Source organism: Hibiscus syriacus, unplaced genomic scaffold (assembly GCF_006381635.1).
Source record: "Hibiscus syriacus cultivar Baekdansim isolate YM2019G1 unplaced genomic scaffold, ASM638163v2 tig00111745_pilon, whole genome shotgun sequence".
Taxonomy (NCBI): domain Eukaryota; kingdom Viridiplantae; phylum Streptophyta; class Magnoliopsida; order Malvales; family Malvaceae; genus Hibiscus; species Hibiscus syriacus.
Window position 1 is genome coordinate 579008 of NW_024063168.1, and position 18533 is coordinate 597540.

The window sequence follows — 18533 nt, forward strand, 5'->3', positions numbered from 1 at the left end:
GGTTAAAACAACTCTAGAAAATGTAGGAGGCAAACAAAAATTATATAATTTTAGTTATCAATTAAAAGGACTAAAATGAAATTTGAGGAAACATTGTAGGGCTCAAAGGAAATTTGACAAATTTTAGGGGCCCGGTCCTTGCCAACCTTTTAGATTCGCCCCTGAAACTGGTCATAAATTAATGAGAGTACAATTAATCAAATGTTTAGAGCTGGATGGTTAATGATCGGAGCCATGCATGCATGGCAACGTGGCGCGTGATCATAAGATCCAAAACATGCCAATTGTGCATGCCATCTTGTCAGTTTGATCCATCATCATGTATCCATTATACAAGCGCTTAATTTCGAGGTACAAACAAAGTACAGCAATAAACTAATTTGATTTGTGATATTAGAACGGATACTACTTTGTAATCTCTATGTTCTAAGGCTTTGTCTTGACTAATTCAGATCGACCTGCATCGCACACCTGATTTTAGAGAGTGAGTTTCCCTGTAGGAATTTTTTGCATATACAAAAACTCGAACTCGAGATTTTACTTAAAAGATATCAAATTGTTTACCACTTAAATTAACCCTGTTGATTAATTTATGCGCCATTCTTTAATCCTTAATAGCCGAGGCCTTCCCAAACTAACGATAACAATGAAAAGGAGAGAGAAGAAGTTGGGATATAATAAAATAATGGAGTTGACAAATCAATGATAAGGGATAAGCTTAGTTCATTACGATTACAGTTATAATAAAGAGTGTTTGACCTTGTTTTGCTTAACCCTTAAACTACGCCCACTGCATGATTAACAGTGCATCTATTCATGGGGAAGGTAGTGCCGGCTACACCCCACAAGATATAGGGGATACCGATGCAAATGTTGGGCTCGGCAAAGGTTTCAATTACAAGTAACAAACAAATTAGAATCCTCTACCCTTTCTTCATACCACATTCTAATTTAAAAAAATAAAATAAAATGTATATTCTTATATATAAGGGTGGAAAAGATGGACCGAGGGCATTAATACGGTTGTATCTAGGGATGGGCATGGGTCGGGTTGGGTGGGGTTTTTAGTCCACTCGACCCGACCCGAGAATAAGGAATCCTCCACCCGAGACCCGACTCGATATATAACTTAAAATCCGACCCGATCCGAAATAATAAAAAAATTATTTTTATTCAATAAAAATAGTGACTTAATTGAAAAAAAATAATATATAGAGGGGTTTTATTATAATTATTCCTAAATATATAAGATAAAAATATATTTTTTCGGGTCGGGTCGGGTATTTTTCACCCTAAACCCGAGTCCGACCCGACCGAACATAACATTAAAAAACCCGACCTGGACCCAAATTTAAAAAAAAAAATCTGACCCGATCAGGTCGGAACCCGTCGGGTTCGAGTCCCATGCCCATCCTTAATTGTATCTTTAAAAAAATTTAAATTCTTATATAAATTAAGTTTTCCTTTTATATATTTTATTGGTAATCTCGAATCCATACCTATTGATGAATAAGTATGACAAAAAAATCCGAACTCGACGGGGAAAACCGAATTAAACGGGGATATGGAAAAACCGTTTATGCTAAACGGGAACGGGGACGGGAAAAACCGTTTATGCTAAATGGGGACGGGAACGAGAACGGGTTTGGTAATCCCCGCCCCGATTATCCGATTACCCGCCCCGATACCCGACCCGATACCCAACCCGATAAATATTAAAAATAATAATTATATATATATATATATATAATATTAATAAATTTAATTTAAATTAAAAAAATATATAATATTTATATATTTAATTTATATATATATATACCCGGCCCAATATCCGACCCGATACCCGTTTAAATAACCGTTTATGCTAAACGGGGATACCCGTTTCCCCGCAGTTTTCCCCGATTACCCGATGGGAATCCCCGTTTAAATTCCCGCGATTTTTTAAGCGAAAACGGGTATGAGTTTTTTAAACGGGAACGGGGACGGGAACCAATACCCGGCCCGTTGCCATCCCTATTGATGAACCATTTGTTGGTGTGAGGAGATGTGCCCCTAAATTTTTTGGTAGAATACCATTTTTTTATCCTTGATAGTTCAAATATTAGTAAAATAAGGTCTTTGTCCTCTAAATTTTTAAATTTAAATACTCAACAGATCCTTATTCCTTCCGATGTTTGATCTTGACCCAATCCTTGTTCATGCCCTTAATTTATTATATATATATATATATAAGAATTTACATTTCTGACATAAAATTCTACACCCGATTATGAAAAAAAATTGAAAAACAAAAATAATTGCAAGTAAATTAATTTGGAAATTGAATAAAGAATTGCAGATGAATGAAGCATAATGACACTTGGCATATGGATTATATTATGGGGAAAGTAAGACTTTGGTACAATAGGGACCAATATTTGGATACGTGAACCCAGTTCCACACATTTGGAAGAGCATTATCATATTCATTCCATAAACTTGAAGGATGATTGGTACGTGCCATAAACTAAATTAGATAATGTATTATTAAATTATTTTTATAAAAAAATTATAATTCAATGATAATCAATTCCATAAAAACTAGATCGAAAAATGTTTGGTACTTATTTTAGTTCTTATGCTATAGTGAGATTTTCACTTTAATCATTTTATTTTTTTGGTATAACATATAATATCTCATCTATTAATTCATCCAAGCAAAAGTTTAATATGAGGACGACGTTTTCAGCTCAATTTACTCTATTCAGTAACAGATGACATAGAACTTGGAGTGGACGTTCTTTGAACTTCTTTATGTTAGTTGTTCATTTCACTGAAGTTACCCACCTTGAAATTTTAGTTGTGTTCACTCTATACAAAAAGTTTTCATTTTTAATACATACGTTCCCACCCTGAATAATATTTCTGGATCCGCCACTGACTCCGTTCACAATAATATTAAAATTTGAATCCCTAATATTGTTTAAAGAATCTAGTATATCATCCCGCTAGATTAACTGATTATTGATACCATTCTATTTTTTATTGATTACCGATCGATGACTTCATCTCAAACATTGACCTGCTGGTTTTTATCTATTTAATTAATATGTACTGTTTCACCGTCCCATTCGTCACCCCAACGGCTACTTGGAGAAAAAATAATAATGGTTGATTATGGCGGGAAAGCTTGATTTAGCTTTGCTATAAATAGGGCCATTCCTCTTCCCCTTTCAACCACAAAAACTGCAGACTTAGCTAAGCATTCCTATTCATCTTTTTAGCACTACTTCTCATTACCTTTTCTTCCCATCATTTTAATGGCAGTTCCTGTGATTGATTTCTCTAAGCTCAATGGTGATGACAGGGCCAAAACTTTGGCTCAGATCGCAAATGCATGCCAAGAATGGGGTTTTTTTCAGGTACACTTTTCTTATCATTGACTATGGGAAGGGAATTTGGGATTTGTTTTGGTTTATCTGTGTATTCAAATTGTAAAATTATGAACTTTGTGTTGCAGCTGGTGAACCATGGAATCTCAGTGGAGTTGCTGGAGAGGGTGAAGAAGGTGTCATCTGAGTTTTATAAGCTGGAACGTGAAGAGAATTTCAACAAGTCCAAGGTAGTGGAGTTGTTGGATGAGAGTGGTGAATTATTGGAGGATGCTGATTGGGAAGATGTTGTTACTCTGTTGGATGATAATGAATGGCCATCCAAAACACCTGGATTCCAGTAAGCATTTCATGTTTGATCTGTGCTTGCATGTGTATGGTAATGTATGATGTGAATTGTTGATGTTTGTTATGGCAGGGAAACATTGAAGGATTATAGGTTTGAGTTGAAGAAATTAGCTGAGAAGGTGATGCAAGTTATGGATGAAAACTTGGGATTACCAAATGGATACATCAAGAAGGCATTCAATGATGGAGATGGTGATAATGCCTTCTTTGGAACCAAGGTTAGTCATTACCCACCATGTCCTAAACCTGAGAAGGTGAAGGGTCTTCGAGCTCACACCGACGCTGGCGGCGTGATCTTACTCTTCCAAGACGACAAGGTGGGGGGACTTCAAGTCTTGAAAGATGGGGAATGGATCGATGTTCAGCCTTTGCCAAACGCCATAGTCATCAACACCGGTGATCAGATAGAGGTCCTCAGCAATGGTCGATACAAGAGTGCTTGGCACCGAGTTTTGAGCTACGTTGATGGGAATAGGAGATCGATCGCTTCGTTTTACAATCCGTCTTTGAAAGCCACCATTGCTCCTGCACCACATCTGGTGGAGAAAACAAACCAACAAGAGGGAGAAACTTATCCCAAGTTTGTTTTTGGTGATTATATGTCTGTTTATGTTCAGCAGAAGTTCCTCCCAAAGGAACCAAGGTTCCAAGCTGTCAGGGCCATGTAATAGCAAGCAGATACATAAAGAAGCTCAAACCTGAAATAATGAGTTTCTTTTTTTCTCTTTTGATTGGCTGAAAAAGGAGAGCCCCTTCTTTCCTGGAAAATAAAACTGCAGGAAAGGATATAGAGAGAGCTCAAGGAAGTATACAATATTTTATTAAGAATTTCTACTCTTTATTTTAAGAAACGGCAGTGAGCTTTTGACATCTTTATATACGTATAGGTTCTCCTGTTTCTCTTTACTTAACTTCACATTATTTCTATTAAAGTAGATGCCTGTAGAACATGTACCACATGCGTCTCAATACAACATATAGAGGGCAAAAAAGTATTTTTTTTTCTTTCTAATTTATTATACAGAAACTTCCTCTGCATGGACCTATGGGAATATTTTCAACATCATGGAAACTTCCTCTGTAACTCTTCACATACCATTCCCCCATGATACTGCATAAATATACAGGCAGGAAGTACCAGAGAGAAGTCCATGTAAGAGTTTGCGGATAAATTACAAGTTTGATACAGAACACTATCTGATCAGATTCCTTCACAAAATAAAATAATATATATAAGTTGACCAAATTTACTTTTATGGGGAAGCATAAGTTGGTAATGAATAGCAATCAGACTGTGTGTTGAACCCTTTTTTTACTCCTTCCAATTTATATATGTACATCAATTTACATGGTTGTTCAACCTACCTTGAGGATGAAGATACTAGCTACTCAGTGTCATACGCCTTCGAGGGTTTTTCGATCCAATCTCTCATTCCAGTTCAGGCAGCGAATCAAGATGTGAAACCAATCACCTGTTTGGTCAGATTTATATATTGACAGTTGGTAGGGGGTGCTGGCTCATAGATATTCTGACCGAATGCCCTCGAGAGAGTTGTTGCCTTCTCTTCCCGCTGAAAGAAACCCAAGCATTGCTTCTAGCATCGTCAGGGATCTGTGAAACCAACAACAATGTTTCAGTGCTTTACATAGAATTTGGTAACCTGACTAAGAATTTTACTTCAGATACAAATGGTGTGATGTTAACTTCAGAGAACTCGGACAAGTTGTGCCATATTCATACAATTCGATTATGCCAACAAATGACCTCCGTCGTTCAAATGGAAACCCACAACTATCCACCAGGCCATAACCATATTAGATGGGGGATAGTTCTAAAATGAACTATGAATGGTATATTGGTATTTTTCATGCGAATAATTTTACCTTCAATTCAAGCTTTGCAGAATCTGGAAGTATAACTGGTCTAAATGAGAGGGAATGCGGGCAGATAGGTGTAAAAAGCATGCAAGGAACATTTGGATGAACCTGGATTAGCAATGGTATGTTGTTAGTTACAGAATAACCATGATACTCAAGATGATCATGTAGAATAAACCTGGTCTTTTTGAAAACTTGAAAATACAACCTACCATGGAACCTCCTGCAGCTGTAGAATTAGCAGTACTCCCCGTTGGTGTGGCTACTATGACTCCATCGCCTTGCACCTAAAGGCATATTTTTAATTAAACAAAAGCATAGGGAAGTCACAAAAGATTGACCATCTCTAAAGTTACATAAGATATATCATTTACAGCCTAGAATAAACTGCCACTGTTGTGGTAACAACAGGTGTCCGAATTACTTATAATCCAAAATGACAGCTAGAAGCCTAGAACTCACTTTTACGTGACAATTGAGGCATAAATTTTCTTTCCTTTTCTTTTCCTAGAAAATAATTAACCAACCTTTGTTATGAGTCGGTCATGCTCATAACATTCAACCTTAGAAAGGTATGGATTAGAACCCCGATCCACAACAACCTCATTTAGGACATCAAATATTTTCCCCGGAACTGGTTTACCATTTCGAAAAATTTCACATCGTAAGCGCATTCTAAGAGTTATATAAACACCATCTGCTGCGTTATTACCATGGATGGCCTGCTTCAAGTCTTCCCTGTAGTCTTCAAACTATATCAATCATAAAAGGTAGAAAAAAGTTCAACAAACGGGAAATTATTAGGACACTCGATATCCATGAAAAAGATCACAAAAAGTGAGAAACGTACAGTGTGGGAAGTGAGAAATTAAAGAGATCCAAGATTAAATGATACAACAGGAGGTACAGCACCTCTAAATAAATTTGATGCATGCAATATAACCCCATCTCCACCCAAGCATGCCACAAAATCAACCCTCTCATGAAGATCATTTCAAAATAGCGTAAGATCAAGTAGGATTCCAATCAGGTTTGAGGAACACAATATTATCAACTTTATGGAAAAATAAATCATAAAGTACCTGGTATCTTGACTATAGAAGGTTTGAACAAATCCAAATCCAGGGATTCTAGCAAAAATGTCATGGACATCAGGTTCAACAAGAACATTCATGTTCTCTTGATAATGAAAGAAAGAAGCAACCTGCGCATCAAACACAAAAATTGCAGTTACAACTGCTATGTATCAAACAGGCAACTTTGAGAGTGATTCTTCATTTTGATTTATAATATCTCCCTAGAAGATGTTTCCACACCTTACCTTCAACAACAAGCCAACATACACACCTCTTCTAACTAATTTCAACACTAAATACTGAGATCATTCAAGTTACTGCTAATTGAAGTAATCAATGCACCAACAACAAAAACAGGACTTAAATTGAATGATTGGATCAACTCAAATAAGACCCTAATAAGTGAAACAATTCAAGCAAGTAACCTTGGGGGCTATAAATCTCTATATTCTGCATCATAAACATCTCCTCTTCTGACTAGTTCCAGCACTAAATACTGAAATCGCTCAAGAAGTTCCTGATAATTGGAGTAACCAATGCATCAACAACAAAAACAATACTTAAATAGAATCAACTTAAATAAGACTCCAATAATTGAAACAATTCAAGCATGTAAACTTGAGGCTTTTAAATGTCTATAATCTACATCAAAAGCATACCCCCTTTTCTGACTAATTCCAGCACTAAATACTGAAATCGTTCTAGAAGTTCATGATAATTGGAGTAATCAACGCACCACCAACAAAAAGAGGACTTAAATTGAATCAACGCAAATAAGGCCCTACTAAGTGAAACAATTCAAGCATGTAAACTTGAGGGCTATAAATGCCAATATTTTGCATCCTAAACTATAAGTGCTATCTCAGTGTGATTCAGTTTCAGATTATACTACCATATACACTGAGACAAATGAAAACTTGCTGAAACAGAAACATTCTGGTAAATCATCAATGTTCAAGGAGGCAATTATTGGCATTTACAGACTATTTAACAAATAATATCTTCAAATTCTACCTCTTTAGCTTCTTCCATTAGTTCAGGCCCCAGCTTCTTTAATAGTAATACAGTCTTTGGTGTAGACCTCCACATAAGCATCTGTTGTTGAGTGCTAGGATGGGTGAAGGCCAAGGAGGATTCAGTCACCTTCTCCCTGGTACAAGAGAATCCATCCGTCCGCACTAAAAGCATCTCTGCTTTCTTCCTCGACTGCACTCTTAATCCACCAGTTGCAGAAGCGCACATATTTCCCTCAATTGACCCCAATTCGTCATCATTGAATATGTAGGGGCCTTACCATTGCTCATCTCGCTCTTGCTAGAAGAGGAAGATGTCATGTGCTCACTTAAATTCCCATCTAAAGTTGCAACTTTGGTTTCAGTCATGGAATGTTGTTCCCCTTGAAGAGATGTGTTCACATTTGGGATACTGGAAGCATAACTAGAACCATTCATGCGCACCCCACTCCCAGTATTACTGCTCTTATGTCCTTGAGATGGACTTTTAGCACTAGATATTCCATTAGAATTTCTTATCTCTGAAAGCAATTATTAGGTATTAGCATGAACCACCTCACTTCTCCATGTTGATGTGATAGAAGTCTCTCTTGAAACATGTTTCACTCTTTTTAGCTGACGATTTAAATATGTTTCAGGAGAGATATTTTTACCCAAAAACCTTGACATTTATTTTCTTGAGAAAACATTGCAAGGAGGAATCTGCGCCTTTAGAGGATCGACAGTCTTATAGATGTTAATCATTGTTCCTTCTGCATCAACAACTGCTTCCCCATATGTCATAACTCATAACTTGGATAGAAACAAGGTTTTTGATAAAAATGGGAGGCCTTGTTAAAAACCCTTCATACCCATTAAGCTATGAAGATAGCTTAATGGACATTGAAAGGAGGAAAAGAGTCCCTCAAAATTTTATTCCTTAAATACCAAGTACATCAAGAGTTCATTACAACCATACACAACCAAAATACAACCTAAAAAATGACCAACAATCTGTTGGCATATCATAAAAAATCATATCCCTAACTTAACAAGACTTGCCCCACCTTATAAAACAACCCAAATATCCTATACACAATAAAATAGTAGGCTGAACTACAAACAATTACCCAATTCTCGACTTTGCAAACTCATCAGCCTTCCAATTGCAACATCTCTAAATATGCCTTACAATTATATTTTTATTCACCGCCACTAAATTTCCTTGACCAAAGATTCAAACAAAGTTGGGCAAGAACAAGTACTTTTGATGCACTCCAAGACCTTCAAACAATTCGATTCCAAAATCAATCTTCTTTTAGATCCCCACTCCTTCTCAAAGAAAAAACTTAATCTTGTTTTAATTGCAAGCAGTTCAGCCAAAATAAGACGTGTAACATCCCAAACTACGGGTTAGTGATTAAATTGTAAAATTTCAGAAATTGGGGATAAAAGTATAATAGTTTAATAATTCAATGATTTATGTGGAGATATTTCCTGAAAATTGTTAGTAAATATTAAAGGAGTCAAAGGGCAAATGAGTCATTTAACAAGAAAAATAATTAAATAATAATTAGTGGATATTATAATACCAATGTGATGCATGTTTGAAGAGATAAGTTTCTAAACTTCTTCATCTTCTTCTCTTCTCCACGTGAAAGTTCAAGCAAAAGGTAAGTTTCATCATTAGTTGATTATTTGTTCAATTAAAGGTTGGGTTTTGATCCTTAGATGATAATTAAGTTTAAGGAAAGCTTAATTTATCTTAAAATTAAGAGATTAAGAAGTTACGAAAGATTAAAGAAAATGAGTTTTTAAGTGAATTTCCGGAAAAGAGTTGATAAGTTGAATTTGAAACTAAATTTGACTTGTTATAAGGGTGAATAAGAAGTTATAAGTGTTAGAATTAAGTTTGGATAACATGGAAAATTTGGGATGATTTTTAGCCTTAAGAATTTGGATAGAATATGGGAGATTATAAAGTGTTGGAATGATAGAAATTGATTAAAGTTGTTATAGATGAATTTAGTAACATAATAAGGGTTTTATACATGAAAATTTGGGTGAAGTGTTGATGATTTTCGGATGAAAGAACCTATTCTGGGCAGATGCATCGATGCACTATGAGTGTGTACCGATGCACTAAGACAAAATTTGAAGATGCATCGATGCATTAAGGGGTGCATCAATGCATGGGAATTTCGAAGCTATTTTGTGTACCGATGCACTCATAGTGTATCGATACACTCCTAAAGGAAAAATGGAATTTGGTTTATTAAATTAGCCTAAATTATTAATACCAAGTTATAAGGTTTAGGCTTTTGATAATTGTCTCATAAATTATGTTTATATAGATTTTGAACCTAAACAAGTTCCGGAACAATCAAAGAATTAGGATTAAATCAAAGCAAGGCTAAGGTGAGTGCAATTTAAATTGTACTTATGTTATTGTATGTGTGGCATGATTTGTATGAGTATATGCTAGTGTGATTGTGAATAGGTATAAAGAAAACAAAAGATGATATAAGAATCTATTATAAGATATATGATATGAAAATATGATAGTGAGCTATGTGAAAGAACTATGAAATATATGAGCTTATAGGTGCTATGTGATGTATATATATATGTTTATGTTTATGTGAAACCATGCAAAGTGATACGAGCTTTGTGAACATAAGTGATATGAATTACATGAAAGTAAACTACGTGATTATATGAACATGTGATATGTGACAGAAAAGGAGAAATATGAGATTAAAAGAGAGATGATATGAATAAGTGATGTGGATATGTGAACATAAGTAAACAAGACATGATATATGTATTTATATGAGAACATGAGAAATAAAATAAGCTATGTGATAAGGATATAGAGAATGAATTGAATGACATGAAATGTATGTATGCTTGATTATATGAGTGTATATATGTGAAATGACAATGATTTACATGTCATATGAACACAAGAGAAGTGTTATAAGCTAAGTGACATATGATTATGAAATCATATGAAAAGTAAAATGTGCATGTGAATATGTGAAAGGATATAAATGATAATGCTCATGTTATGTGATATGAGAGCTAGTGATATAGTTGGCATGCCAAGAGTCGAGGGTTTACCTATGTTCTACGGAACATATGGACAGAATTACCTATGTCTTTCGGGACATATGGACAGAATTACCTATGTCTTTCAAGACATATGGGCAGAATTACCTATGTCTTTTGAGACATATGGTCAGTATACCTATGTTCTAAGGAATATATGAACAATTTACCTAGGTTCTTCGGGACCTATGGACAGTTGTCGAGGTTCTTTATGACCTCTGGATAGGTCATTCGGGACATTTATACGAGCTGTGGTGACAACATAGTAGTGCACAACCTCAATGTACTCACATACCTTAAGTTCTCAAAAGTATACATGGGCTATTACATGATCTTTAAAGACAATAAATAACTTGATATGATACTATGTGTGCTCTGTTGTAAAATGATATGGATGCCCGATGGTGAGTATAGAAAGGTTCAGTATATGCTTACATGATATAAAGGAATTAGTGATAATAATATGAGTACTGATAAGTATTGTAAATGGTATATGCTTTTATATGATATGATAGTATTAATTGTTTATGCATTAATATGAGTAGTAATATCATACGTTTTCATGCCTCATTAAGTCAACGACTTAACGTGTGATTGTTTTACATGTAGGTTTTGAGAAGAGGAAGATTGATAAAAGTTATGCAAGACAGGTCAGTTCTTATTTCCAACGATCAGATCAAAAAAGAAATATATAGTGTGTATTTTGTAATAAGGATAGTGGTTGGCATGTAAGTAACGGTTTAAATCCGATATATTCTAATCGGTTTGTAAAATCATATGATAGAGTTTTGCAATGTTTTAAATGTGTATATGTAAATGGAATTTTTATACGAATGAAAACTCAGATTTTTATGAATTTATACATATTTTGCCGAAGTTACTGTAGCACTGCATCAATGCACTGTGGCAGTGCATCGATACACAATTGATATTCAAAATTTTCATTGTTCATGATACTGTTCACGGTACTGTTCATACCATATTTTACTGTTCATAAAACGTATATTTTCTTAAATTGGTTATAACAAACATGATTCAACAATATATTATCGTATTTTCTTAAAAAGAATTCAAATGTTCTATTATTTTGCAAGAATAAAGGTTTTGAAATGTCAATGTGACATCTCGGACTCGTATCCGGGTCGGATACGGGATGGGGTGTTACAGGACGGCCATACCCCACATTTTCTGAGAAAGACCCCAACAACTTACCATTCAAATCATGAATAAGACCACCAATACCACCTCTAAGCCACTATTTATCCACTATTCTATCAACGTTAATCTTCAAAAAACCTGAGGGAGGAGAGGACCAAGCAAGTAAATAGGATATCACTTTCTTGGCTTTCAAATGAATATATGCAAAAGATGGGTCACTCATTAAGCCATCAAATTGTATATTAGCACTAGGAAATTTTGCAACAAACCATGAAATCAATCTAAATCTAATGAGGAATGACAATTGAACTGAATCAAAATAACCCTTCTTGAAAACTATTTCATTCCTACACTTCCACATCGGCCACATAATCGCGCCTGATATTAAAGTACAAACGTGAGAGTAACAAACTAACTCCATCTAAGCCACTACTAGATCAACAAGATTACATGGCAGCATCGATGTAATTTTCCAATAACGCAGAAAAGTACACCAAATATCCCACACAAACTTATATGATACCATAAGATGTGAAACAGTTTCGGGTTCGAGTCGACAAAGAGGGCACAAAACATCTTCCAAGCCTTCAATACCTCATTTAGTAAGCTCCAATTTAACAGCCAATTTCTTATGAATTACTTGCCATACAAAGGTTTTCATTCTCAGGGGTGCCACCTTGATTCAAACCTACTTCGTCCAAACATAATTTATAGGTTGTCTTTTACACATTAGCCTAACACAAGACCTTACTGAATAAATACCCTCCCCATTCCCCTACCATATGCATCCATCATTATTCTCCTTAATGCAAGGAAGATTCTGAAGCAAAAAAATTTAGGTTTACCCATTGCTCCACCTCCCAATTAATAAGATACCTTCTCAAATGAATGTTCCAACACCAACCTAAATGATTTTGACATCTAAACTCATTAATCGTTTCCTCCTTTTGAATGATAAAATAAACATTCTCGGAAATTACACCTTAAGAGGGTAACCACCTAACCAATTATCAAGTCAGATCCTTAAAGAGTCATCATTTCTAACCTGAAATTTTAAATGATTTTGAAAACACTACCCAAATTCATCCTCATTCTCACAATTATTTAGTATTCATTTCCAACTCTAGGATGCCCTGTTAGTTGCTATAAATTCAATCCGAATAACTCTCGGATCTATATTATACTTGCTGCACACAAATCTTTTCCATCAAGTGTCCCTTTCTATAGCAAATTTCCAAGACCTTCTAAATATTTAGGTTGTCACACAGTTGACCAATTAACCCAATAGATCTTCTTCTTATCTTCTGAATCTCCCCATAAAAACTTGGCCATAATACAATTTAGCTTCTTCAAAACATGGGTTGGTATTCTGAAAATGGACAGGAAACATATGGAAAAATGAATGGGCATTGATTTGATTAAAACCACTATCCCAACTAAAGATAGAGATGTCACTTTTCATCCAACTAATTTTTTGTAGAATCTTTGGACAACCAGCTCCCAAAGCGCTGCTGAATTCTTTTTTGCACCAAGGGGAAGTTCAAGGTACTCAATCGAAAACTCCCCCACAAAACATCCAAATTTGTCCGCCTATTCCTTAATAGTGATATCCTCCATATTAATTCGAACAATTCTACTCTTCTCCAAACTCAACTACAGACCCGACATTAACTCAAAAATATGTAGCACTCTACTAACATTCTTCAATTGGACCATAGAAGCATTGCAGAAAATTAGCAAATCATCCGCGAACTATAGATGTGATAACATGAAAAAAAAAATATGCATTTTCGATTTCAAACTCGTAGAAAAACCCCAAATTTACCGCCTTAGAAAAAATCAAGTTTAATAATACCCCGACCAGATTGAATAATAAAGGTGACAAAGAACACCCTTGCCGAAGCCCTCCAACAATCCTAAACTCTTTCGTCGGTGACCCGTTGACTAAAATAGAAATGGAGGCCGACGAAATGCACTTGAATATCCAATAACACCACCTCATTTCGAATCTCATCTTCTCCATAATTTTTAACTAAATCCCCCAATCAACAGAGTTAAATGCCCTCCTAAAATCCATCTTAAAAGCCACCCTTTTAATCCTTTTTTCCTCCAATAATCTATACTTTCATTTGCAAGGAAAGAACAATCCATAATCTGCCTACGCGGGATGAAAGCGAACTGTGATGACCCTATTAAATCATCAATACACCCTCTCAATCTCCTAGCGAGAACCTTTGATAAAATTTTATAAAGAGCACCCACAAAGCTGATCGGCCTATAATCATCCAAGCATTCTGGGCTCGAATTCTTAGGAATAAGCGTAATGAATGAATGATTTATTCCATTCTCCTAATCTTTCCCCATAAAAAAGTCGTTGAAGAATCTCATGATCTTGGGCTTTAATTTGGACCAAAGTTTCTTAAAGAATCCCACACTTAAACCGTCAAGACCCGATGCTTTATTACTATCTGTCAAAGCAATAACCTTCCATACCTCCTCCTCCGAGAAGGGGCTTTCCAAGAGTGAACTCTATTCTTCCGATAGCCTAGAAAAATTTAGATCCATAGAAACCACATCTAAGGTGTTCTTCTGATTATAGGCATCTTTAAGAAAGTTCAGAACAGTGTTCTTTATCTGCTTCGGGTCCGAAACCAACCTATATTCTATTCTTATATACTTGATTGAGTTAATTCTGCTTCTATTCACAACACTTTGATGGAAAAATCTCGAGTTTCTGTCGCCATTTTTAATCCACTTAACCCAAGATTTTTGAAACCAAATTTGCTCATCATTTCTGTACAAGTCATACAACTCCCTTCTTGCTTTCGCCAGTTCTTCCCTTGAAAATACCAAAGACCCCGATTGTAATGCCACCTCCATATCATGAATCTTCTTTTCCAAATCCAGAATCAAACCCGGTAGCTTTAAATAATTATTGTTTGACCACCCCTTTATTGACTTCTTTAGATTTTTTAGAATACTCATAACACCTCTTATGCTCCTCCCCTTCTGTGTCTTCTCTATCTCCCTTTCTATCATTTCTTGAAAACATATTCTTTTAGCAAATAATTGAAAAATGTAAACGGCTTTGGACCATAATTTTGTCCCATGTTTTCAAGCATAATAGCATTATGGTCAGACAACGATTTAGGCAGTAGATGTTGTAATAGTTTTGGAAAAATGGATGCAAAGCAAAAATCTAACTGAAACTGATCCAATCTAATTTCCGTTGATGCTTTTTGATTATTACTCCACATAAAGTGACCACTCGACAAAGGTAAATCAACCAGATTCGCCTGCATCATAAAGTCATTAAACAACTTCATCGAATGCAAATTTTACGACACACCAATTTTCTCATTTCGATTCAGATAAACATTAAAATCACCCCTTACGTAGAAAGGATCATCCAACTGACCAATGAAAGACATAAGTTCCATGAAAAAATCTTCTTTTTTCGAATCCACAGACGACCCATAAACATTTATAAAACAACAATGTACATCAACTTCCTTAAAATCTCCCCAAATCGTAATAAAGCTTTTGTGAATTTATGGTTGCTTTAAAACAAAAAAAAAATCTCATCCCACAAACTTATCATACTCCTCGCTGGTCTAATCGAAGGCGAAACAACAACTTCATGTAAATATTTCCCCTAATCCTTCTCAACAACATAGGACTCACTGACTCCATTTTCGATTCCTGGATGAACACAAAAGACGTCTTCTTCTCCATAATCAACCTCCTCATTGCTCTACCCTTCCCCTTTATACCCAACCCCATTATATTCCATGAAATTATTGAAAGCTCCAATATTAAACGAAAAACAAAATTACCTTCAAGCAAAATGAGAGATTAACTCTTATTCCTCTTAATCTTCTCCTTGTTCAACTTGGCCACTTTATCCACAAACACATTCTTCTTATCCTGGAAGGTTATGCCCATCATATTATTGATTTTTCACATAGCTTCTACTTCTTCCACGTCAACTGACCTTCTCAAAGATACATAGGGGCAAGAACTTCCCTGATCCGAGGCCATTGACACCCCATTTTCTTCTTGTTCAACTACAAACCCTATTGAAGAATATAATATCTTCTCCTTCTACTGAAGCATGGTCATTGTTGGTCCCACAAATTTTGTTATCTTCCTTATCATTGTCTAAGGCTTCTTCGTGATGTGCTCCATCAAAGACAGAGGGCCCAAGGAGGCCCCAACCCTTGCTCCAATTTTTTTTTATCATAGTACTAATATAATTGTTGGAGCCGACAAAAGGCTTATAAATAGAGTAAAATATTAAAATCTTTCATAGAAAAACCTTGAGTTAATCACCCTCTCATTGAATAAAGCTCCTCCAATATTGCTTTAATCTGATTCTCCATTGTTCGACACTCAACTTTTAAAGGTACGTGCAATTCCACCCAATTTCACTAATCCACATCAAATTCCACTTATTAAAACTATTAGTATAATTATTCTAACCCAAAACTATTTTTCTTCAAATTTTTGTAAGCTTCTGATTCGACCCTATTATCTGATTCCATACCAGACTTTACTACTTTATAACTTTTAGTGCAAATCCCAAATCAAAATTTTGATTCCCACGAAACTATCAGTTTTGGAGTAAACTATTCATTTAAGGGCCAAATTACATAAATTTTGAAAACTATAATTTTGGTCCTTAAACTTTTCCAAGTTTATATTTTGACCATTAAACTTTCAATTTTTACATTTTGGTCACTAACCAAAATTTGAGATATTACAAAGATATTAACTGGGAAAAGAACAATGAGTTAATCTCATACATATATTTTTACTCATCAAATGGTATATATATATATATATATGGGGGTTATGATCCACTTACACAATGTAAACTCTTTTAGTTTTACACTTTTTAAGACCATTAGATTGAGGGAAATCAAAGGCTAAGATTAACTCCTTATTTTTTTCCTAGTTAATATCTTCTTATTTTCTACTGTTAATCTTACCCTTTAATTGATTTTATTTATTATTATTTACCTTATTTAATTCAAATTCTTATACATTTAACGAGTTATAAAATATCAATGACAAATTAGTTTCATAATATGAAGTTGTGATTACCCTTTAATTGATTTTATTTATTATTATTTACCTTATTTAATTCAAATTCTTATACATTTAACGAGTTATAAAATATCAATGACAAATTAGTTTCATAATATGAAGTTGTGATTTCAAAACGTAAAAGATATCCATTCAAGATTAGAAAGCTAATAATGAACAAGAAAACAAACTTAATGATTTGTAAGTAAGGTTACATATTGTCCTTAATGATAAGTAAATAACTAAGATACCATTGCGTAAAAAAAATATTTTTGATTGTTTTCGTTATATATTTTTAAAGAATCAATTCATCACATCGTAACATATTTCGATTGATTGATCAAGTTGATAATGAAAAAATTTAAAAATACAATTATACATTTAATTAAATCAATTATATTCAATAGATCAATAAATTGTAATAATTGAGAAGGTGAAGTTAAAAAATGTTATTATCATAAATCAATCTTTATAGATGTTAACTTTTAAGAGTTATAAAATAGACATTTAAACTTTGAATTTTGTTATAAAATAGACATTTAAACTTTGAATTTTGTTATAAAATAGACATCGCACCGTTAATTGACATTAGTTGATGTTAAAGAATGATATGACACGTTAGAATTATATGATAATATCTTATTTAACCCTTCAACGGAATTTTATTTTGACACCTTTTTCGATGTTTATAAATTATAATTTTAAAAAACTTCACAAATATTAAAAAAATAAAAAATCACAACTTATTTTCAAAACTATAAAAAATGTATTTAAAATTTATAGTTCTGAGAAAATATTTTAAAAATTCTAAATTTTATTTAATGTAATTCTTTTATAATTTAGTAGTTGATTTTCTTTTTTCTTTCTTTTTATTTGTTTTAAGTTTATTTTTATCAAATTCGAATATCATCCTCTTCGGTCACTTTAGATTACATGTGTAACTCCAATTCATCATTTTAATAATATATTTTAATCTCTTTAATTTTAAAAAATAAATCAGTACATACAAATCAATCTTTTAGAGATCAAGATTTTTATAATGAATCAATAAATAGAATTTATCATTTTACCCATCTTGTTTTATTTAAGATTATCATATTAAACTATTAAAAGATTTGCATCCAAAATATTAAAAGGTTCATATCAATAAGTAATTTCTAAAATTTTAATTTAAAAAACTTAAAATATATTTAAAAAATAATTTTTTTAAAATTGTAAAGACTTCCCCAAGCTTTAAAAATCCTAAATCTAGCCCCTATACCCATGTTTGACGTCGTTGTTATCGTCAATTGGACTTCCATCTGGCTGCGCCTCCACCAAAGACATGTTCCCCAACTAACAATCACCATAACAGTAACGAAATCATGACAAATCTATCCCGATGAACGTGACGAAACAACAACCATCGTGAAGACCACGACGAATCCATGATAAGGACGACGTTATTCGACTACGGAGATGGCAAGAGAGGTGTCGGAGGTAGTGAATGTGGCCAAAAATGGAGGTAGAGA

The 18533-nt window shown here is 34.1% G+C and overlaps 1 protein-coding gene and 1 pseudogene across 1 annotated transcript; one reads left to right on the forward strand and one right to left on the reverse strand.

The window, feature by feature from the left end:
* Nucleotides 1-3299: 3299 nt before the first annotated feature.
* LOC120169093 (1-aminocyclopropane-1-carboxylate oxidase 5-like) lies at nt 3300-4477 on the forward strand. Its single transcript, XM_039177315.1, has 3 exons — nt 3300-3401; nt 3500-3711; nt 3790-4477. Exons 1-3 carry the CDS (start codon nt 3300-3302, stop codon nt 4385-4387), a joined length of 912 nt encoding a protein of 303 aa, XP_039033246.1. The 3' UTR covers nt 4388-4477.
* Nucleotides 4478-5114: 637 nt separating this feature from the next.
* On the reverse strand, nt 5115-8441 carry LOC120169052 (annotated as a pseudogene).
* Nucleotides 8442-18533: the final 10092 nt, after the last annotated feature.

Excerpts from the sequence above, each read along its gene's own strand:
- LOC120169093 (XM_039177315.1), top strand. The coding sequence starts at position 3,300 with ATGGCAGTTCCTGTGATTGATTTCTCTAAGCTCAATGGTGATGACAGG. Across the intron at positions 3,402-3,499 it reads AAGAATGGGGTTTTTTTCAG|CTGGTGAACCATGGAATCTC; the intron begins GTACACTTTTCT and ends TTTGTGTTGCAG. Across the intron at positions 3,712-3,789 it reads TCCAAAACACCTGGATTCCA|GGAAACATTGAAGGATTATA; the intron begins GTAAGCATTTCA and ends TTGTTATGGCAG.